At 47.7% G+C, this 23,109-nt stretch overlaps 1 protein-coding gene across 1 annotated transcript in view; it reads left to right on the top strand.

Moving 5' to 3' along the window:
* Positions 1-4,633: 4,633 nt before the first annotated feature.
* The window catches only part of RASGRP4 (RAS guanyl releasing protein 4), a 38,497-nt gene continuing 20,021 nt past the window's right edge, over positions 4,634-23,109 (top strand). Inside the window, 8 exon segments of the mRNA XM_087727282.1 lie at positions 4,634-4,846; positions 6,656-6,858; positions 8,014-8,119; positions 10,994-11,056; positions 11,966-12,097; positions 15,958-15,976; positions 15,978-16,112; positions 21,547-21,720. Coding sequence (XP_087583408.1) covers positions 4,824-4,846; positions 6,656-6,858; positions 8,014-8,119; positions 10,994-11,056; positions 11,966-12,097; positions 15,958-15,976; positions 15,978-16,112; positions 21,547-21,720 — 855 coding nt within the window. The 5' untranslated portion in view covers positions 4,634-4,823.

Genomic DNA, 23,109 nt, shown 5'->3' on the forward strand with positions numbered 1-23,109 from the left:
ACAGAAGGTAGCCCAGGTGGCTTTCAACAACAACGTCCCTTTTCGTGGCTCGGATAAGACCCTTTCGAGCAAGTTCGGAAGACCGGCAGGGTAAAGCGAGAGCAAAACACGAGGGGTTGAAGGAAGCCGAATTAAGTCAACTCGAATTCCCAGCGCCTACAACCGGAGTTGAGATGTTCCTCCTTTTCTTCGAAAGTCAGCCGCATTCAAGCAATCCCATTCTTCTTCTTATTATTATTTTTTTGAAGCCCCGAGTTAAACCTCTGATTTCTCCACTTTCTAGAGAGGTCGGTCAGTTTCCCCCACGGAAAATGCCTTCTAAGGAGAATCCTTTAAAAAAAAAATTTGCAATATTAAAAAAAACACCTAAACCATTTCAACTTTAGGTCTATCTATCTATCTATCTATCTATCTATCTATCTATCTATCTATCATCTATCTATCTATCTATCTATCTATCTATCTATCTATCATCTATCTATCTATCTATCTATCATCTATCTATCTATCTATCATCTATCTATCATCTATCATCTATCATCTATCATCTATCAATCTATCTATCAATCTATCTATCTATCTATCTATCTATTATCTATCTATCATCTATCTATCTATCTATCATCTATCTATCTATCTATCTATCTATCTATCTATCTATCTATCTATCATCTATCTATCATCTATCTATCATCTATCATCTATCTATCATCTATCTATCATCTATCTATCATCTATCTATCATCTATCTATCTATCTATCTATCTATCTATCTATCTATCTATCTATCTATCTATCATCCATCCATCCATCCATCTATCATCTATCTATCTATCATCTATCATCTATCATCTATCAATCTATCTATCTATCTATCTATCTATCTATCTATCTATCTATCTATCTATCTATCTATCTATCATCTATCTATCTATCTATCTATCTATCTATCTATCTATATATCTATCTACCTACCTACCTACCTACCTACCTACCTACCTACCTACCTACCTACCTTACCTTCCCACAACGCACACACCTGATTGGGTCTTCCTTTCCTTTGAACCAAGCTTTCTTTTAAGGCCCAGAAAGGTTAGCTTCCCCCCCCCCCCACCCTCACACCTACAAGCGTAACCACGATGGGGAAGGTTAACAAAACAACAGCAACACAACCAACAGGCTTCGAAAGAAAGACAGGGGGGGGGGGGAGAAAAAAGACCTCTCCTATTTATAAATTCCCTGCAGAAGGGAAAGAAACTATTTAAAGGGGCATATCTCCTGGAAATGAGCAGAAAGGAAAGGACTTGGGAAAGGAAAATAAAATTAGCAGAGGGCTAACTTGCCAGTTACAGGGATCCAGTGATAAAATTAAGTGGAAAAGGAACCAGAATGCTTGTGTTTTGTTTCTGGATTGGGGATGCAGGCTTGGGAATGAACGGAGGTGTAATAATATACATCAGAGGTCCCCAAACTTGGCAACTTTAAGATTTGTGGACTTCAACTCCCAGAATTCTCCAGCCAGCAATACTGGGAGTTGAAGTCGACAAGTCTTAAAGTTGCCAAGTTTGAAGACCTCCGATCTACGTTGTAGGATCCATTGCAAAATGTGGAAGGAATATATGAATCCATTATGAATCAATATTGGCTATTTGCTTTTATTATGAATTGCTTGTGTTACTATGTCATTGTTACCGATTAAACCAATATTTGCTGTTTGCTTCTGATATGTGAGACTGCCAGAAATCATTTATTAAGAATTAAGCTTTGTTATTGGCTTCTGCTTATATTATTGTATACTGTCAGAAATTCGTTGTTTTCTAGCCTAGCAAATTGTAACCCTAATACTGGACTGCAAATGTTATCTCACTGCTGCGTCTCGTTTCTATTCTTGGCTTCAAAGCTGGGCGTATTTTTGAAAAGATAAAAGAAATTGTTACACGGGAATAGCAGGCCCCATGGATAGGGGAACCAAACCCGGGAGTTTTCCTGGCTTGTAAATCCTTAAAGCCTTCTGCCAACTTGGCCAAGGAGGGCTGCCACCCCCTACACAAAGCCATAGGAATCCTCCATAGATAAGGTAGGCAGAGATAGCAGCTTGAACAAAAGGACGTTTTAAAGATCACGTTGATAACAAATCTTTGTCTCTGATGGGATAAAGTTTGTTTCTATCTGCCTAAAATGTATATAATTCTCTGAGCCCCCCTTGCAGGGGGAGGCTATTCCTTCCATGCGTGAGTTTGTATGTTTTGGATATAGTTTTGACACCCAGCTTTTGCTACGGCCATAAATAAAAGCTGATATTTTTTTGCAAGCCTCGTCTGGAGTCTCCATTCTCTTGGGCGTTTCAGTGGCTCCGGGAAAACTGCTGGGATCTTACAATGTCATTTCCCTGAGTAAACGTGTAGTGGGAGGAAAATACTTGTTGTTGTTGTTGTTGTTGTTGTTGTTGTTGTTGTTGTTGTTGTTAATTATTCTTCATTCTGATAGCGTTAACTGGGTTGCAAAAAAGGAAAGCCAACTTCTCTTTCTCCTTCCCCTTTATTATGGTCTACTCCTGTGATTGATTGATTTTTTACCCCTCCCTGTTCCAGCCACCATCAGCTGCTGAAGCTCCTCCTGCTTTCAGAGAGAAGCATTCTCACCTGTTCAGGTAGGGCCAGCCCAAATAGCTGAGGAAAGCAGGCGGGGCAAGGGAAAAAAGATCCTTGCGCCCACTTTTTCTGGGTTTGGCTCCCTTCTTCTTGGAATGTGGACCGCTGGGCTCGGCCGAGGGTGTTTGGGAAGGCATTGTGGCTTCCCGCCCAGCGTTGTTTGGGGAAATGTTTGAGAGGTTTGGTCGAGGAGAGGTTTGCTCAGAAAAATGGTCATTAGTTAAGCCCAAAGGGTGGATTCCTGGGGCTGACGACGGCTCTCGAAATTCTGCAGTTGGGTGGCGGAGAGAGAAAGAATAAAAGAAGGAGAAAGACAGGAAAGGAAGGAAGGAAAAGAAGGAAAGGAAGAAAGGGAGGAAAGGGAGGAAGGAAAGCAAGGAAAGGAAAGAAGCAAAGGAAGGAAGGAAGGAAATAAAGGAAGGAAAGAAGCAAAGAAAGAAGGAAGGAAGGAAATAAAGGAAGGAAAAAAGAAAGGAAGGAAGAAAGGAAAGCAAGGAAAGGAAAGAAGCAAAGAAAGGAAGGAAGGAAGGAAAAAAAAGAAGGAAAGAAGCAAAGAAAGAAGGAAAAAAAGGAAGGAAAGAAGCAAAGAAAGAAGGAAGGAAATAAAGGAAGGAAAGAAGCAAAAAAAGAAGAAAGGAAATAAAAGAAGGAAAGAAGCAAAGAAAGAAGGAAGGAAGGAAATAAAGGAAGGAAAAAAGAAAGGAAGGAAGAAAGGAAAGCAAGGAAAGGAAAGAAGCAAAGAAAGGAAGGAAGGAAGGAAAAAAAGGAAGGAAAGAAGCAAAGAAAGAAGGAAATAAAAGAAGGAAAGAAGCAAAGAAAGAAAGGAAGGAAAGAAATAAAGGAAGGAAAAAAGAAAGGAAGGAAGAAAGGAAAGCAAGGAAAGGAAAGAAGCAAAGAAAGGAAGGAAGGAAAGAAAGGAAAGGAAAGAAGCAAAGAAAGGAAGGAAATAAAGGAAGGAAAGAAGCAAAGAAAGAAGGAAGGAAGGAAATAAAGGAAGGAAGGAAATAAAGGAAGGAAGGAAGGAAAAAAGTGACTGAAGACTATTTTTCACACTTGCAGCATCTCCAGAGTCACGGGATCCAAATTGAGACGCTTGTCAATTGACTCACATTTATGACGGTCGCAATGACCCGGGGTCCCATCATCCCCTTTTTGCGACCTTCTGACAAGCCAAGTCAATGGGGAAGCTGGATTCACTTAACAACCGTGTGACTAACTTAACAACTGCAGGGATTCACTTAACAACAGTGACCAGAAAGGTCATAAAAATGAGGCAAAGCTCATTGAACAAATGTCTCACTTAATAACAGAAATTTGGGGCTCCATTGTGGTCGCAAGTCGAGGACTGTCTGTACAAGTAGTCCTCGATTTACAACCAGAATTGGAAGCAGAATTTCCAAGCGGCTGTTGAGTGAGCCACACCTGATTTTATGTCCGGGTTGGCCACAATTGTTCAGCAAATCACTGCGGTTGTTAAGTGAATTGCATGGTCATTAAGCGAATCAGGCCTGCCCTGTTGACTTGGCTGGTTGGAAGCCGTCGGAGGGTTGCAAATGGTGGCGACCACTTGAACCCAGGACAACAGCAACGGTCGTAAATCCGTGCCAGGCGCCCTAATTTTGATCATGTTACTGTGACTTGTTGTAAGTGCGAGGACCAGTCATAAGTTCCCCTTTTTCAGTGCTGTCGTAATTTCGCAGGTCGCTAAACTATCAGTTGTAAGTTGAGGACTTAACTCTACCCGTAGAGTAAAAATCACCTGTTGAATTTGGCCTAATGGTCAAAGCTCCCTGCCCAGCCACCTCTCTCTGACTAACCACAGAGTGAAAACTTAAGATTTAGTTCTACTTTTTTCCAGGCGTGCGCACGCACGCACACACACACACACACACACACACACACACACACACACGCACCACATCACATGTGTAACCCAGTTCCTTTTAACTCACATCAGCACAAAACCAAACCAGTAGGTTTTGACTCAGCTGCCCTGCAGCCAGCCAACCACCGTCTCGGCTGCCCGAATTCTCTGTGCCTTTGCGTGGCAGAGAAATTCCAAAGCGGAGAGGGCAGCCCTCCCTAATGGTCACAGCAGGCTAAAAAAAAAAAAAAGGAAAGGACCCTGGTGTGCTAGCAAAAAACAACAACAACACACACAACCAAAGAACTATGATCCGACGAGAGAGCAAGCGGTAAGCCGAACGCCTCGAAACCTCCTTTTTTCTTCCTTTCTCTCTCCTCCTCTTTAGTCACCCGGGAATTTCTTGGTGCTTTCTAAATCCCCGTGTCATTCTGAGTAAGGTGAACACACACACAACTCCGTTTTGTCACTTCTCCTCTTTTGCCCCTGGTGTGGAAAAAAGGAGGAGTTGCCCTCCAGGCATCCTTGAAAGGCATCTTTCACAAGGTGCCAGTTTGGGAGAGGCACTGGGATGAGGGGCACCTGGAGAGCTTCAGGCTGAGCCCCAAACTTCGAAGAGGAGCAAGATTTTTCTTTTTTCCCCCTTCTTCCCTTCGTATCCTGGAAAAAAGCTTGCAGTTTTTTCTCTCTGCGGAACTCCTTGGGAGCGTTGTCCCCCTGCGTAGAAAAGCAGGAGGGAACGAGATCTATTTACCTGGCGGGCTAGCTCTTACTTCTCACCTGCAGCATGGGGGCCCTTATGGCTGGACCCCCGGAGGTAAGTTGGCGCAACCGAGGAGGAAAAGAGACAGCTCTAAATTGGAAGAGGAACAACGTTTGAAAAAAGTTGAACCCTCAGGCCTGGGCGACCCGGTGCCTAAGACCCTCGGAAGGATTTGAAACCTTTGCGCCGTTTATCACAACGGAAATCTTACGACGACTCAAGCCCAGACTAGCCGGCGTATTTATTTTTGGCTGGCTGATGTTTTCGGGATGTTGGAAAGAGTTTTTTTTGCTTCAGAGGGAACTTCCTAGTACAAGCCCTGCAAGATGCAGCATGCAGCGAGAGAGGGGAAGAGGACGGGAAGCCGGAGAGCTGGGGGTGGGGAAGGGCAGCAGGGTGACGGAAGCTGAGAGGGGGGGGGCACTTGGCAGAAATGCCCACAGCGCCTCCTCTTTTCCTTGGGGCACAGCTGGTGTTCCAAAACAGCCAGGCTACGGGAGGCTGCCCAGTGTATGCGTGTGCTGGGGTGTGTGTGTGTGTCCGTGCACCCGCGCTGAGCTCTTGAAATGGGCATTTGAGGAACTTGTGCAAGATTGTGGCACGGGATTGCAAGCAATTTGCTTCAGAGGTCTCTTGCGGGCGATCCGCGGAGCCTCGCCAGAAAAAAAGCAATTGCAATCACCCGCTTAAGACTTACATTACGCTTTGCAGTGCTTTTACAGCCCTCTCTGAGCGGTTTACAGAGTCAGCCTCTTGCCCCCCCCGCCAACAATTTGGGTCCTCGTTTGACCCACCTCGGAAGGACGGAAGGCTGAGCCCGCTTTGATCTGCTCAGGATCGAACTGCTGTCAGTGGGCAGACTTCAGCCTGCAATGCTGCATTCTAACCACTGCGCACCACGGAAGGGAAGGGAGGAAGGGAGGGAGGAAGAAAGGAAGGAGAAAAGATAGAGCCGAGGTGGGGCAGTGGTTAGGGTGCAGTACTGCAGGCCACTTCAGCTGACTGTTACCTGCAGTTCAGCGGTTCTAATCTCACCGGCTCAAGGTTGACTCAGCCTTCCATCCTTCCGAGGTGGGTGAAATGAGGACCCAGACTGTGGGGGCGATATGCTGACTCTGTAAACCGCTTAGAGAGGGCTGAAAGCCCTATGAAGCGGTATATAAGTCTAACTGCTATTGCTATTGCTATAAAAGGAAGAACGGGAGCACTTATATACCGCTTCACGGTGCTTTCCAGCCCACTCTAAGGGGTTTGCAGAGTTCTTGGAGGGATTTGCCTGCCTTGGGAGTTCTTATTGAATGGATTTGGATGTATTACTTGGAATCCGGATGCCAGGTTGTTGAGAACGGCCAACAGCACCGCTGTTGCTTTTTGCAGGCGATCGCGGACCGAGGCCGCTGGTAAGATGGATTCCAGCACCCTCCCAGGAGCCAGCAAGATCTACCGGCGGAAGAGCCGACGCCATATGACCTGCCCCAACCCCCGGGAGATCAACCAGGCCTTGGCCTGCATCAGCCTGGGAGAACTGAACCGGTCCTGCACCCTGGAGGAGCTGATTGAGAAATGCCTTCGCTCCTTTGGTACTGCGGCTGGGGGTGGCGGGATGAGATGCAGACCCTCCCCCCCCTTTTGATTCTGGGTGGTGGTGGAGGGGAAGGTGTGGAAGGGAGGGAGAGGGGAGGGGAAGGTGTTCTGTAAGGCTAGAGACCAAGGGTGGTTCTGGTGCAAATAGATAGCTCAGGTAACCATCAAGGAAGTTTTTTTTCTTTGATGGTGATTGTTTGTAGAAATAACTCAAGGCGGAGAACATATCTAACACAGCTTCCTTCTCCTATTTTCCCCATGACAGCAACAACCCTGTGAGGGGTTGGGGAGAGAGAGGGAAAGAGAGGGAAAGGGAGGAAGAGGGAGGGAGAGTGGAGGGAGGGAGGGGGAGAGAGAGAGAGAGAGAGAGAATGAAAGAAAGAAAGAAAGAAAGAAAGAGAGAAAGAAAGAAAGAGAGAGAGAGATATGGACTCACCCAAGGTCACTGCGCTGGCTTTCATGCCTAAAGCAGACTAGAACTCACCATCTCCTGGTGATTGGCCCAAAGGTATCCAATTGGCTTTCGTGCCTAAGGCAGGACTAGAACTCCCTGTCTCCTAGTGATTGGCTCAAAGGCACCCAGTTGGCTTTCAGGCCAAAGGCAGGACGAGAACTCACCGTCTCCTGGTGATTGGCCCAAAGGTATCCAATTGGCTTTCATGCCTAAGGCAGGACTAGAACTCATTGTCTCCTAGTATTGGCTCAAAGGCACCCAGTTGGCTTTCAAGCTGAAGGCAGGACTAGAACTCACCGTCTCCTGGTGATTGGCCCAAAGGTATCCAGCTAGCTTTCAAGCCTAAGGCAGGACTAGAACTCATTGTCTCCTAGTGATTGGCTCAAAGGCACCCAGTTGGCTTTCAGGCCAAAGGCAGGACTAGAACTCACCATCTCCATGTGATTGGCTCAAAAGCATCCAGCTGGCTGTCATGCCTAATGTGGGACTAGAACTCCCAGTCTCCTGGTGGTTGGTCCAAAGTCACCTAGCCGGCTTTCATGCCTAAGGTGGAACTAAAGCTCACCGTCTTTTGCTGACCAGGAATGTACTGTATTATGGGGCAGAGCTATCCCAGACTGCTTCCTTTCCTCGTTTCTATTCCGTTCCATTTCTGCCTATCGACAGATCCTCTTTAACGCCTGTCTTTCTTCTCCAGATGTGGATGGGAAGCTGTGCACCAGCGACTTCATGGTGAACATGACACTAACCGTTCATAGTTGGGTGGTCCCGTCTGCAGAGCTGGCTCGGCGTCTTCTGACTTTATATCCTTTTTTGCGGGGGGGAACGCAAAAAAAAAATTATCTCCTTCAGATATTCCCCATGGTGTTTTTTCAAACGTCTTTGGAAGGCGTTTCGCTTCTCATCCGAGAAGATTCTTCAGTTCTACATTTTCGGTTCTTGGATGAGGAGGGAAACGTCTTCGAGGAAAAACCCCCAAAAGTCCGGTTGCTTCTGGAAAAAGGACTTTTGGGACAGCCGCGACCTGGATGGCTGAGAATCTCCATTGACATTCCGTAGAATGTCTTTCCAAGGGGATTGCTGGATATGAAAGAGTTTTCATATTTATTCATTCATTCATTTATTCATTCATTTATTAAACTCGTAAGGGGACCCCAGGCCAGCTTATGTTGTTGCTGTTGGTTGCAAAGTTGTGTCTGACCCATCACGGCCCCATGGACAACGTTCCTCCAGGCCTTCCTGTCCTCTCCCATCCTCTGGAGTTCATTGAAGCTCATGTCTTCTCCTTCGGTGGCTCCATCCAGCCACCTCCTTCTCTGCCGTCCCCTTCTTCTTCTTTTGCCCTCCATCGTTCCCAGCATGAGGCTCTTCTCCAGGGAGTCCCTCTTCCTTCTCATTAGGTGGCCAAAGTCTTTTGAGTTCCCTCTTCAGGATCCGTCCTTCTAAGGAGCAGTCAGGGTTGACCTCCTCTAGGACTGACCGGTTGGATTGCCTTGCAGTCCAAGGGACTCGCAGGAGCTGATAGACACGGAATAAAATGCTGTATAAAACAATTAAAAACAACAGAGCTTAAATTTAAACATCTAAAATTAAAAACTCCATGAGAGGTAAAATTGCTGGTGGCTTGCTGTTGACGCGGTGCAGGATTCCTTGACAAAAATTACAATTACAGAATTAGACTTAGACTTAGACTTATATACTTATATACCGCTTCATAGGGTTTTCAGCCCTCTCTAAGCGGTTTACAGAGTCAGCATATCGCCCCCAACAACAATCTGGGTCCTCATTTTACTCACCTCGGAAGGATGGAAGGCTGAGTCAACCTTGAGCCGGTGAGATTTGAACCGCTGAACTGCAGATAGCAGTCAGCTGAAGTGGCCTGCAGTACTGCACCCTAACCACTGCACCACCTCGGCTCCTTAGTCTAAAGGGACGAGTTTTGCGTAAAATGGGTTGGTTCGCCGGTGGTGCCGTTCGTTATTTTAGAAAGCTGCACGAGTCGGGCCTTGATACTGTTTTTTCTTCCGATACCTTATGTGAACCTAGATATATATGGGGTTTCGTGCATTATAGGAAGCTAGCAAACTTCTTTTGTCCAGCCTCCAATCGGACCTAAAAGGAACAGCTTTAGAACAAGTATTCTGTGTACTTCAGCAGTCTTCTGGTTTTCTTTAACCAGCAAAAAAAAAAAAGGATCTTGAGTTTTAGCACTTGGAATGAATGACAATTCCCAGGCAACCATTTCTGGGTGAATTACTGGGGCTCCTCGAGAATTAACTTCCCAGGGAGCAATTATGCCAGTTAATTAGGGTAACCTTTGTAGCAGTATTGAGGCAGTATTGAACCGGTGAACAACGAAAGCAGCCTGACCTTCAAATACTCCAAATAGCTCAGAAGTTACGTGAAGGAAAATGTTGGGGCGTTATGTGAGTTATCTTAGTTAAAACGGTCCTGCTAGAACAGGGGTGTCAAACTCAATAATAGCAATAGCAATAGCAGTTCGACTTATATACCGCTTCATAGGGCTTTCAGCCCTCTCTAAGCGGTTTACAGAGAGTCAGCATATTGCCCCCAACAATCTGGGTCCTCATTTTACCCACCTCGGAAGGATGGAAGGCTGAGTCAACCCTGAGCCGGTGAGATTTGAACCGCTGAACTGCTGATCTAGCAGTAGCCTGCAGTGCTGCATTTAACCACTGCGCCACCTTGGCTCCAAACTCAAGACCTGAAGGCCAGATCCGGCCCTCAGGGGGCTTAGATCTGGCCAAGGGTGGGATTCAGCCGGTTTGGACCAGGTTCGCGCGAGCCGGTTGTTCTGATTTTGTGCAGTTCGGAGAAGCCGTAAGACCAACCACCGGCTGCTGCTTCTCTGTCGTGCACGCTCTCTGGATGGGACTTAGAGGAAAGTGGCGGCTCACAGGTGCTAAATTGCGCAAGAGATGCTCTCTCTCTCCCAGCGAGAGAAGCAGCCGCTGCCCCGGAGGACAGGGATGGAACGGAACAGGCCCCGAAAGGCTGCTCAGTCGACCCTCGCCGCGTGGCGGAAGCCGGACATGCGCGGAAGCCGTGCACGAGAGCGTACGCGGAAGCCGTGCGCCAGAGCATGTGCAAAAGCCATGCACCAGAGCGTGCACGGAAGCTGCGTGGCAGAGCATGTGTTGGAGTTGTGCGCCAGAGCATGCACACTGACATTTTCAGCGAACCGATTGTTAAGTGGGTTGAATCCCACTGCTGGGTCTGGCCCGCAGGCCCGCTCTGGTAAACAGCAATGGACTGGCCTATGGCACCTCTGCCAGTGAAAACGGAGCTCAGGAAGGCCACACGGAGGCCTCCTGGGCTCTGTTTCCTGCCACGATGGTCTCCTGCAGCCCTCTGTAAGTGAAAACGGAGACTCCGGGTCCGGAAGAAGGCTGCAGGAGGTTGTCGTGGCCAGAAATGGAACCTCAGTGAGTGACGTCGAGGTGGCCATGTCCAGCTATGCGCCCCCCCCCGAAGGGAAGCACAACCTTCATGCGGTCCTCAGTGAAAACGATTATGACGCCCCTGTGCTAGAAGGTCTCACCTCGTAAAGGGATTCTGTTGAAAGGAAGGGAGAGGAGTGTATTTCAGCAAAATAGATTCCTGAACACTTTCTCCAAGAATTTGAGAACAAATTAAGCCTTAACTTTATTGATCACATATCAGGAATCAGTCCAGGAGAAGAATCCTTCACGTCAGCTGAGGATCTGCCACTTTGTCCGGTCTGAACTCTCTTCCCACTATCCCCTACCCCCCCCCACACAAGATTTCTCAACTTCGCCAAGTTAAAATGTGTGGCCTTCAATTCCCAGAATTCCCCAGCCACCAAGCTAGTCAAGTTTTAAGATGTGTGGACTTCAAGTCCCAGAATTCCCTGGTTAGCAAACTAATAGACTTTAAGATGTGTAGACTTTAACTCCCAGCCTTCCCCAGCCACAAGATGGTAGACTTTAAGATATATGGACTTCAACTACCAAAATTCCCTGGTCAGCAAGCTAGTTAACGTTAAGATGTGTGGACTTCAACTCCCAGAATTCCCGTCAGCAAGCTAGTAAACCTTTAAGATTTGAGGAGTTCAAGTCCCAGAATTCCCCAGTCAGCAAACTAGTTAACGTTAAGATGTGTGGACTTCAACTCCCAGAATTCCCCAGTCAGCAAGGTAGTAAACATTAAGATGTGTGGACTTCAATTCCCAGAATTCCCCAGTCAGTAAGCTAGTTAACATTAAGATGTGTGGACTTCAACTCCCAGAATTCCCGTCGGCAAGCTAGTAAACCTTTAAGATTTGAGGAGTTCAAGTCCCAGAATTCCACGGTCAGCAAGGTAGTAAACATTAAGATGTGTGGACTTCAACTCCCAGAATTCCCGTCGGCAAGCTAGTAAACCTTTAAGATTTGAGGAGTTCAAGTCCCAGAATTCCACGGTCAGCAAGGTAGTAAACATTAAGATGTGTGGACTTCAACTCCCAGAATTCCCGTCGGCAAGCTAGTAAACCTTTAAGATTTGAGGAGTTCAGGTCCCAGAATTCCACAGTCAGCAAACTAGTAAGCATTAAGATGTGTAGACTTCAACTCCCAGAATTCCCCAGTCAGGCATGCAGCTCCAACCTGAACCTCTTGCTCTCTTTTCAGCTACTGGCTTGTAAACTATCCGGAGGCTTTTCACCTGGACCCCCACTTGGAGGAGGTGATCACGGAAATCTTAGAGGTGGTGAGGAACCAAGGCCCAGCAGGACAAAACAACATGCTCGATACATCCAGCCTGTGAGTGGCGACAACCAGTTCAGAAATGGGAATTGCCCTGTGGAAGGGATGGGATGGGCATGGCGGGATTCCAAGTGCCGTCGTTTTTATTTATTTATATACTAGCCGATAACCTGGCATTGCCCGGATATTTATTTATTTATAGGGGGAAAATGTCCAGACCAAACATAATTTCTAATGTTGGATTTTCCCCCTTACCAGAGGAAGCCCCCTTGTGGAGTACTGTGAAGCGGTTACCACGGCAACTCTGCTGTGCTGTACAGTAGAAGCCATTTTAAGGCAGTACAGTAGAAGCCGTTTGAAGGCACAACAGGCTGTATCATAACAGAACACACACTCCTAGGGGTGTTACCCCACAGTATTTGTTTCCAGAGAGTAAGTCATCTGTGTACCAAGTTTGGTTGAAATTGCTCGAGGCGTTCCAGAGTTATGCTGGAACACAGCCATTTATATAGATAGATAGATAGATAGATAGATAGATAGATAGATAGATAGATAGATAGATAGATAGATAGATAGATAGATAGATAGATGATAGATAGATAGATAGAGATAGATAGATAGATAGATAGATGATAGATAGATAGATAGATAGATAGATAGATAGATAGATAGATAGATAGATAGATAGATGATAGATGGATGGATGGATGGATGGATGGATGGATGGATGGATGGATGGATGGATAGATAGATAGATAGATAGATAGATGATAGATAGATAGATAGATAGATAGATTGATTGAATTAAATGCATTTTTTTTTGCAAAAGAGGACTTTCAGGTAGGGAAAAACGGAATCTGAATGTATCCCATGTTATAGCATTAACTCCATGATAGTTCAAAAAACCTGCTCTATACAGGAAGTCCTCGACTTACAACCGACCATTTAACAAAGGTTTAAATTTATGACGGACTTCTAAAAAGCTACTTCAGACCTAGCCTCAGAGTTACCACTGCTGCTCTTCCCGTGCCCCCCCCCCCGGGTCACATGGTTGCATTTGGGCTCTTGGCAACCTGTTTGCACTTACAACTGATTGCCAAGCCCTCTGTAGACATGTGATCGCCACTTGCAATCTTCTCCTCTGGCTTCCCCAGAACGTCAGTGGAGCAGCCTGTAGGGTGAAGGCTGACAGCTGCTTCGCCCTGCTGAAGGATTTTTCTCTCTCCTCCTACATACATGGAAGTGCGGAGGAGTCCTGCGGTGGGGTGGAGAAACGATGCTCAGGTCATGATGATCTGAGCTTCCTTTCCCCAGATATTTGTGTGGGGGGGGGGGGGGCAGGCAGCTTAAAGACTGCAAAGGGAGAGCCAGGATTACAGTCATTGAGCAAAGTAGTCCTGTAGCCAGCTCGCTTTAACAGCGACTTTGCTCAACGACCGAAATTTCATTCCCAATTTGTGGTCGTATGTCAGGGGTGGGTTTCAACCGGTTCGCGGCGGTCCCTGCGAACCGGTTGGTCGGCAAACCCGGAAGTAAGTAACTTCCGGGAACGGCGAAGGGCCCGCTCGCCCGCCCGCGGTCCTTACCCGGTTTTGACGAGTTCTACGGTTCCACGCATGCGCAGGACGCATACAGCGCCTGCGCGATCCTCCAGGAGCAGCTGGAGCGTCGTGCAGATGCTAGTACGCATGCATGCACCACGCGCGTGCACGAGGACGCCGCCGGCCCCGTTCCAACCGAACCGGTTGGAACGGGGCGAGAAACCCACCCCTGTCGTATGTCTACTTGTAGTCCTAGCTGAATTACTGTAGAAAGTTTCATACCTCTGGAGGCATTAGAAATACAGACGAATGGCGAAATTGAGCCTCGTCTATCAGAACAAGAGGAGAATTTACAAAGGATCCTTTTTCATTAGAGCCGAGGTGGCGCAGTGGTTAGAGTGCTGTACTGCAGGCCACTTCAGCTGATTGTTATCTGCAGTTCGGCTGTTCAAATCTCACCGGCTCAAGGTTGACTCAGCCTTCCATCCTTCCGAGGTGGGTAAAATGAGGACCCAGATTGTTGTTGGGGGCAATATGCTGACTCTGTAAACCGCTTAGACAGGGCTGAAAGCCCTATGAAGCGGTATATAAGTCTAACTGCTATTGCTATTGCTCTTCATTTTATTTTGAGATGTCTCCTTACTAGAAGGCGTTAATGGTTTTTTTCTCCATTGTGTTTTTGCCCATAGAAGGCAATAATCTGGGAAACGGGAATGGTTGGGCAAACCTAAAATCCCAAATTAACTCTTGGCTTTTCATTTCAGCCGATTCTTTTGGGGGTTATTAATGGAAAACATTGGTCTATATAGCAGGGCTGTCCAAACTTGCCCTCTTGAAGACTTGAGGACTTCAACTTCTAGAATTCCTCAACCAGCCATGCTGGCTGGGGAATTCTGGGAGTTGAAGTCCACACGTTTTAAAGTGGCCAAGGTTGCACACGGCTGACCTATAGCAAAGTTTATTTTGAACGCAAGCTCCTTGCGGGGAAAAGAGTCCAGGACATTACCCATCCTTTAAAAAAAAAAATCTTCTGATTCAATGGCAAGAAGGAGTGATTCATTTTTCTCCAAAAATGTTACCAAATCATGATGAGGATGTAAAGCAGAAGGAAAGTCCAACTAGCGTGTCACTCGGTGGAGATGAACCAACAGTGACGAACACCCATGGGTGTTGCCTTAACACCCATTCTGAGCTTCCATGGGGCTGCTAAGCCTTCTCCTATTCCTCAGGCACTTGAAGGCCCTGCTTCTCAGGTTCTCCTTGGCTGATCTCCATTAGCTTGGTCTTTTCACCTCTCCAAAGCTTTCTGTTCAAGAGACATAAATCTCTGTTCCTCAGGAAAGCATCCGCCTTCTTCAATCTTCTCCTTAGATCATCCCATCTTTCCACAACTATCCATGGAAGCTAACATTTCTCCAGTTAGCTCAGGGGCCTACCATCCACACCCTAGCAGTGTGTTGGTCTTGTTTACAGAGAGCACTCTGCATTTCCACAGAGAAGTCCCCTGGCCTTGTGAATCTTTGGATACTCATGTCCTGCCCCGGTCGGAGCCAGAATCTGGGTGGGTGGGGGGAAGATGAGACTGGACAGGAGCTGACAGAGATCGAGGGGGCGGCTTCGTTGGAAAATGGGGAGGAGCGGGCTCAGTCAGGCCGGGGCCTTTCAAGATTGGGACGGCTTGTAGGCATGGAGGAACAGGGCCAAGATGACCAAAGAGAGGTTAAGCAGTGAACGTGAGAGACAGAGCTCAGGCGACGAGCAGGGGACTGCCCCCTCCTGACTCCTCGGGCACGGAGAGTGGAGAGAAGGTGGGAACAGCGCAGACTGATATGACTAGTCGGGAAGAGAGTGTCCCACCCCTCTTCACAAGGCACACCTGGGGACTGAGACTTAAGGAGATGCTGTGGGGAGGGGCATTTGTCGGGAACAAACGCTGAAGTTCATGGAGTGGTTGAGTGGCGACGTTTGAACTTTCCCGGATTCCTGGCATTCTTGCTGGATTTCTGGATTACTTGCCTTGCTCCTTTGCTTCCTGGATTTCTTGCTTTGCAGCCATGGTGCTCACAGCGTTGGGCTTTGTGTGTGTGTGTGTATGTGTGTGTGTGTGTGTGAGAGAGAGAGAGAGAGAGAGAGGGAGAGAGAGGGAGGGAGGGAGGGAGGGAGAGAGAGAGAGAGAGAGAGAGAGAGAGAATGTGTGAGTGTCATCACTTTGCTCTGGGACTTGTCAGAAATGTGGGAGCGTTTTTTGGGGGGGATATTTGGAGCAATAAAGGGGCGGTTCGAACTGTCAGCTGCCTGCGTTGCCCCTGTGCCGTTCCCTGGGTCACCCCGACTCAGTCCCTAACGAGTCCCTTCTGCCCCTTGTTCTTCCTCCAGGGTGACTCACACCTGGAACCCGTTCCCTCAGTTGCCAACACAGTCCTGCCGGTGGCAAGAAACGTAAAGTCTCGCTGCTCTTTGATCACCTGGATCCAGGTGAGCTAGCCGACCACCTCAGTTACCTGGAATTCAAGGCTTTCTGCCGTCTCTCGGTAAGGAACTGCAAAAGGAGCACGGAACGTTTTTGGCGAGAAGGGTGGATGGATCGTGGTGATAAGCCTTCCTCGGCCTTGTATCTTTTACGGATATCTTTGGTAGTGGAAAAATTGGCTGGTTGAAGACAAGGGTAGACGACGTAGGAAATTCCCAGGTTGAGGATGGCTGAATGCCGTATAGATTAATAGAGCCGAGGTGGCGCAGTGGTTAAATGCAGCACTGTAGGCTACTTCAGCTGACTCACGGTCGTGAAGTGAATCTGCCTTCCCCCGTTGGCGGGTCAGAAGGTCGCAAGTGCGGATCACGTGATCCCACGGACACAGTGACCATTGTAAACATGAAGCCGTTGTCAAGATTCGTGCCAATTTTCAACCACGTGACCACCGGCTTCGGGGACGGTCGTAAGTGTGAGGAATGGTCCTAAGCCACTCTTTTGAAATGTCGTGGTAACTTGGAATGGTCGCTGAACGAACTGTTGTAAGTCGGGGACTGCCTGTATCCCCTCCCTCCCTCCTCCTTTTAGAGCCGAGGTGGCGCAGTGGTTAAATGCAGCACTGCAGGCTACTTCAGCTGACTGCAGTTCTGCAGTTCGGCGGTTCAAATCTCACCGGCTCAGGGTTGACTCAGCCTTCCATCCTCCCGAGGTGGGTAAAATGAGGACCTGGATTGTTGTTGGGGACAATATGCTGACTCTGTAAACCGCTTAGAGAGGGCTGAAAGCCCTATGAAGCGGTATATAAGTCTAACTGCTATTGCTATTAATCAGTGTTTCTCAGCCCTTTGCGGCTTTTTCTCTTGAGACGTTTCATTACCACGCTAGGTGACACCATCAGTGTGGGGGGGTCACCTACTCTGGGCAAGGAAACGACTGCAAGAGAACGAGCACGCTCAGAGGGAGTGCACCAAGGGCCCCACGTTTCAACCTGAGCTACAAATAACACTCCTTTATTGGAATCCAGCCAGCAGGAACATTTAAGTCGGCGCAATTGTAAAGTTGCTGTGGTTGAGAAACGCTTTATTATTAGATCACCCCGGCTTCACAACAGGAAGTTCCTCAACCAAAGGAAGAAGTTTCTACTCTGAAACTGTGGCGATCCTTCTCACTGGAAGAGCAATGGTGATATTTACCCATAACCAGCTGAGAGGTCCATTATTTTACTATAATGGATGTACATCCATCTAACCCAAAGTAAATATGAAAGTTCTTCATACAAAGAAGGCATGTGCCGAGGTGGCACAGTGGTTAGAGTGCAGCATTGCAGGCTACTTCAGCTGACTGCTAGTTCGGCAGTTCGGCTGTTCAAGTCTCACCGGCTCAGGGTTGACTCAGCCTTCCATCCTTCCGAGGTGGGTAAAATGAGGACCCGGGATTGTTGTTGGGGGCGATATGCTGACTCTGTAAAACCGCTTAGAGGGGGCTGAAAGCCCTATGAAGCGGTATATAAGTCTAACTGCTATTGCATGACCAACAGAGTTGGAAAGGGACCTTGGAGGTCTTCTATCCCAACCCTTTGCACAAGAGGCAAAGGGTCTCTTCTCACAACTCTCCAGTGATGGTGCACCCCGCAACTTCTGGAGGCAAGCTGTTCCACTGATTAATTGTTCTCACTGTCAGGAAATTCCTCCTTAGTTCTAGGTTGCTTCTCTCCTTGATTAGTTTCCACCCATTGCTTCTTGTCCTGCCTTCAGGGGCTTTGGAGAATAGCTTGACTCCCTCTTCTTTGGGGCAGCCCCTCCAATATTGGAACACCACCATCATGTCACCCCTACTCCTTCTTTACACTAGGCTAGGCATACCCAATTCCAGCAACCGTTCTTCGTACGTTTTAGCCTCAGGGTCCTTTCAAATTCACCCCTTGAAGGTAGGAACTCAACCCGCCATGAGACCGTCTTCCTGGCATCACTCATTGGCCCCGTTGTTCACGGGGTATCAACTGAGGCGAAGGAAAAATATTGCACCCTGTTGTGGGGTGTAATGCGGTCTTCCATTGCAAGCTCAGCATGGCTGGCTGGGGAATTCTGGGAGTTGAAGTCCACGGTCTTAAAACCGTGCAGGTTTGAGAAATAGTGCGTTGAGCCTCTTCAGAGTAATTGCTTCCTTGACCTTTGGGGTGGAATTATGCAACAACCACATTCCTTGGTACCCAGTTTGGGCAATTGAAATGTTGCGTTACCCACAACTGCTGCCTACTGATTCCCCCCCCCCCCCTCGGTCAGTGGTTGCTTCTGGCAAACCACACCCGAAGGATTGTCGTCCTTGGTTGCCCCAGGCCGATATCTAATACAACATCAATGATCTTCTCTCCCACAAGCACCCAGCCAAAACTTACTAGTAAGTCAGGACATGGTGTACCAACTATTTCGAGGCCCACAGGAAATGTGGAAATTTCCTCTCTAGTGGAAATTCCAAATCGACGCAGAAGATAAGGCCTTGCGTCTTTCTGCGTCTCTCTCTCTCTCTCTCTCTCTCTCTCTCTCTCTCTCTCTCTCTCTCTCTCTCTCCCTCCCTCCCTCCCTCCCTCCCTCCCTCCCTCTCTCTCTCTCTCTCTACCAAATTTTACACCCCTTTTGGAGAAGGCTTTACAATAGAAATCCCAGCTGCAAAGGGTCAGACTCTATAGATTGTTTAGTGACCGTCCAGAGTTAGGACGGTTCCACCACAAAACCGCGTTCGACTAAAGCGCGCTCGACGAAACCGCGTAGCTGACGTCATCAACAGGGCGACAACACCTCGGAGACAGAAGCACGCTGTAAACGCTAAACCTAAAATTAACCCCTAAACCTAAACCTAACCCCCCTAAACCTAATCCTAAACCTAACCCTAACCCTAACCCTAACCCTTAACCTAACCCTAAACCTAACCCTAAACCTAACCCTAAACCTAACCCTTACCTTAAGTTGAATCGGCTTGCTTTCAAAGCGCTATTTAAAGCGCCCTTCTTTCTCCGCGCTCGCTGTTGTCGCCCTGTTGATGACGTCAGCGACGCGGTTTAATCGGGCGCGGCTTAGTCGAGCGCGGTTTTGTCGTGCCACGGTTAGGACAACACTGAAAAAAGGGACTTACGGCCGTTTTTTTTATACTTACGACTTTTACGGCATCCCCACAGTCATGTGATCCAAATTCGGGTGCGGGGTAACTAGCCAAGTTGATTTTTTTGGGGGGGGGGAGCCAGATTTGCTTAACGACCGCATGACTGACTTCAGAATTGCAATGATTCACAACTGCAGCGGGGTGGGTGGAGGGGAAGGTCCAGCAAAATTCACCGAACAGATTAACAGAGTTGGAAGGGACCTTGTAGGTCATCTAGTCCAACCCCCGCCCAAGTGGGAGACGGTGTGCAGTCTCGTCTCTTCTTGAAAGCCTCCAGTGATGAAGCTCCCACAACTTCTGAAGGCAACTTCTGTTCCGTGGGCTGATTGCTCTCACTGTCACCTCGCAACTGACAATTTGCTTAACAGCAGAAATTTGGGGCTCAATTGTGGCCGTTAAGTTGAGGACTTCCTATATAACAGGCTGGAAAATGACCTGTAGGGCATTAGTGGATCCTTACAATTTTGTCCACTGCTTCTCCAAAGCCCTTCCAGGAACTGGTATCAAACTTGAACATAGCAATAGCAGTTAGACTTATATACCGCTTCAGAGGGCTTTCAGCCCTCTCTAAGCAGTTTACAGAGTCAGCATATCGCCCCCAACAACAATCCGGGTCCTCATTTTACCTACCTCGGAAGGACGGAAGGCTGAGTCAACCCTGAGCCGGTGAGATTTGAACAGCCGAACTGCAGAACTGCAGTCAGCTGAAGTAGCCTGCAGTGCTGCATTTAACCACTGCGCCACCTCGGCTATAAACATGAGCAAAGGGGTACAGTATATTATTGAAGATGTGGATTTAAAAACAAAACAAAACCATATATCTATGTTTTGAGGTGTCCAGCAGTTTCCACAAGCCACAGCAGTGAGATAACATTTGCAGTAATGCCATCCAGTATTAAGGTTACCATTTGCTAGGCTAGAAAACCACTAATTTCTTACCGTATACAATAATATAAGCAGAAGCCAGTTTTGATTCATAGTGATCCATATGCTCCTTCAATGCAATTAAATATCGGAATGCAAGAAAGGAATCGCTCAGCCCTATTTTTACCTGGGATAACAATTTTGGGAACCTGTTGTTTTTGCCCCCTCGAACCTCTGGGCCTGCCACCCCATTCCCATCCCATTCACCCCATGAGCCGAGGTGGCGCAGTGGTTAGGGTGCAGTACTGCAGGCCACTTCAGCTGACTGCTATCTGCAGTTCAGCGGTTCAAATCTCACCAAGCTCAAGGTTGACTCAGCCTTCCATCCTTCCGAGGTGGGTGAAATGAGGACCCAGACTGTGGGGGCGATATGCTGACTCTGTAAACCGCTTAGAGAGGGCTGAAAGACCTATGAAGCGGTATATAAGTCTAACTGCTATTGCTATTGCTATTCCTTGTCCTGCTCTCCATTCTGAAAATGCCCCTTGAAAAAGTTGAGTATCCAGCCTTGGAAGGAACCAGGGTACGTGAAGTCCTCGACTACAACCATTCATTTAGCGACCATTCTAAGACACAATAGCACTGAAAGAAGTGACTGCAGGACTGTTTTTCACCCTTACGACCGTTGCCGCCTCCCCGTGGCCACGTGATCAAAATTGGTACGCTTGGCAACTGACTCATATTCATGACGGCCGCATTGTCCCGGGGTCAAGGGATCCCCTTTTGCGACCTTCTAACAAGCAACGCAAAATGGGGAAATCCAGATTCCCTCAACAACCGTGTTACTAATTAACACGGCAGTGATCCATTTAACGACTGTGGGAAGAAAAGTCGTAAAATGGGAGAGAATTCACTGAACGAATGTCTCGCTTAGCAACAGACGTTCCGGGCTCAACTGTGGTCATAAGTCGAGGACTCTATGTATCACCTACTCAAACAGTGGGTCTCAACCTTCCTAACGCCGCGACCCTTTAATACAGTTCCTCATGTTGTGGTGACCCCCAACCATAAAATTATTTTATGTTTCCCGTATTTTTTTGAAAATATGTGTTTCCTGATGGTCTTCGGCGACCCCTGTGAAAGGGTCGTTTGACCCCCAAAGGGGTCCCGACCCACAGGTTGAGAATCACTGTACTAGAACGTGGTGAGAATTCTCATCCCTGTAAATAAGAAGCAGCAATAATAGTAAGAGATGAGTTTTTAGAAGTGTACAAGAGCATTCCTACAACTGTGGAACGCCTTCCCTTCCCGCCGTCAATCCACCTCAAAAGCGGTGAACCAAAAAACCCAACCAACCTGGGTGTCCCTTAATTGAGTTCAAAGTGGCTTCCCCAATGAGTCATTTGGAAAACAGTTTGGACTCGGCTTAATCCAGCAAGACCGGTTCTTACCTTTTAAATTGTTATGTTGGGCAGTACTTGGATTTCCAGAATTACGTGCTGCGTGGATCTGTGCACGGGATCTCATCTCTGGAACGCGCAATCACCTTGTTCAACAGCATCTCCCAGTGGGTGCAAGTGATGATCCTGAAGCGTCCCACGCCCCAGCAGCGAGCAGAAGTCTTCACCAAATTCATCCACGTGACACAGGTAAGGTCCTCACTGGAAAGACACAGAAGCGGGGAGTTTGGCCCATGCAGTTGGGTGGGTGGGTGTGTGGGAGACTCAAAAGGATGTTCCTGTTCCTTTTGTGGTCGCTCTGCCAAGACAAACGCTAATGGAGAACCACCTACTCCGGGGTTGGATGGTGGGGAGGTGATGTCAATCGGCAAAACCGATGCGAAGGCGGAGAATGGCACGGGTTTGCTTGCATTTTTGCAAAGGGAGGTAGGTAAGAAATGTTCTTTCTGGGCCACCTCCCGAGCAGAAAAAGGTGGATCTTAACCAGAGGGAAGTTTGATGCTCAATATATATTTTATGAACTTGTAGGATGTCTGGAGTACGTGGTAAGCTCTGAGCTGGTGGCCTGGGAGAGGAATTTTGATGTGGGCAGAGACCCGGGAATGTAGATGATGATCCAGAGGGGTCCAAAGTGAAATGATGCATTAGCTGAGACCTAAAATGAACCTGATCCTTTGCTGGTAGAAGTTGGCGGCTTGTATCCTCTGAGTAACAGAATAACACAGTTGGAAGGGACCTTGGAGGCCTTCTAGTCCAACCCCCTGCTCAAGCAGGGAACCCTCTCCCATTCCAGACAAATGGCTATCCGATCTCTTCTTGGAAAACTCCAGTGGTGGAGCACTCACGACTTCTGGAGGCAAGATGTTCCACCGATTAATTGTTCTCACTCCCAGGAAATTTCTGACACTAATGTTCCATTGATGCTGGTCTCAAAACTCAATTGTTCAATAAGGTCCAGATGGAAAGTTATCAATTTGGACTTATCAAATTGGAGGCCGCTGGGAGGATACGAGAACATGGCTTTTTCTGGCAGCCGGCTCCAAAGTAACTCCTTCCACTCTGTTATATTTTTGTCTCACTTTGTATCCAGTCGGTTAGAAAATACAGGTAGTTCTCGACTTACGGCCAAAACTGAGAATTTCCATTGCTAAACAAGGAAGTTGTTGAATAGGTCGTACCTGATTTTACGGTTTTATTTGCCACGGTTCTGAAGTGACTCGTGCAGTCGTTAAGTAAATCCAGCTACCCCCGTTGGCTTTCCTTGTCGGAAGCCAGCTAGAAAGATTGCAAACGGTGATTACGGACAAAATACATTCCTCCCAAGCTCATCAACCCCAGGTTGTTTAAAAGATGTCACCCGTAGGGGCATCCAGGTTTGAAAATTAGCTCCCGTCAGCCGTTGAGGAGGCTTTGAAGAAGCCAACTCTTTCTACTCGGGATCCGCTTAAAGCTCCTATCTTGGATAGAGCCAAGGTGGCGCAGTGGTTAGAGTGCTGTACTGCAGCCATTTCAGCTGACTGTTATCTGCAGGTTCAAATCTCACCGGCTCAGGGTTGACTCAGCCTTCCATCCCTCGGA

Source organism: Thamnophis sirtalis, unplaced genomic scaffold (genome assembly GCF_051295495.1).
Source record: "Thamnophis sirtalis isolate CommonGarterSnake01/CBP01778 unplaced genomic scaffold, rThaSir2_p1.2 scaffold_13, whole genome shotgun sequence".
Lineage (NCBI taxonomy): Eukaryota > Metazoa > Chordata > Lepidosauria > Squamata > Natricidae > Thamnophis > Thamnophis sirtalis.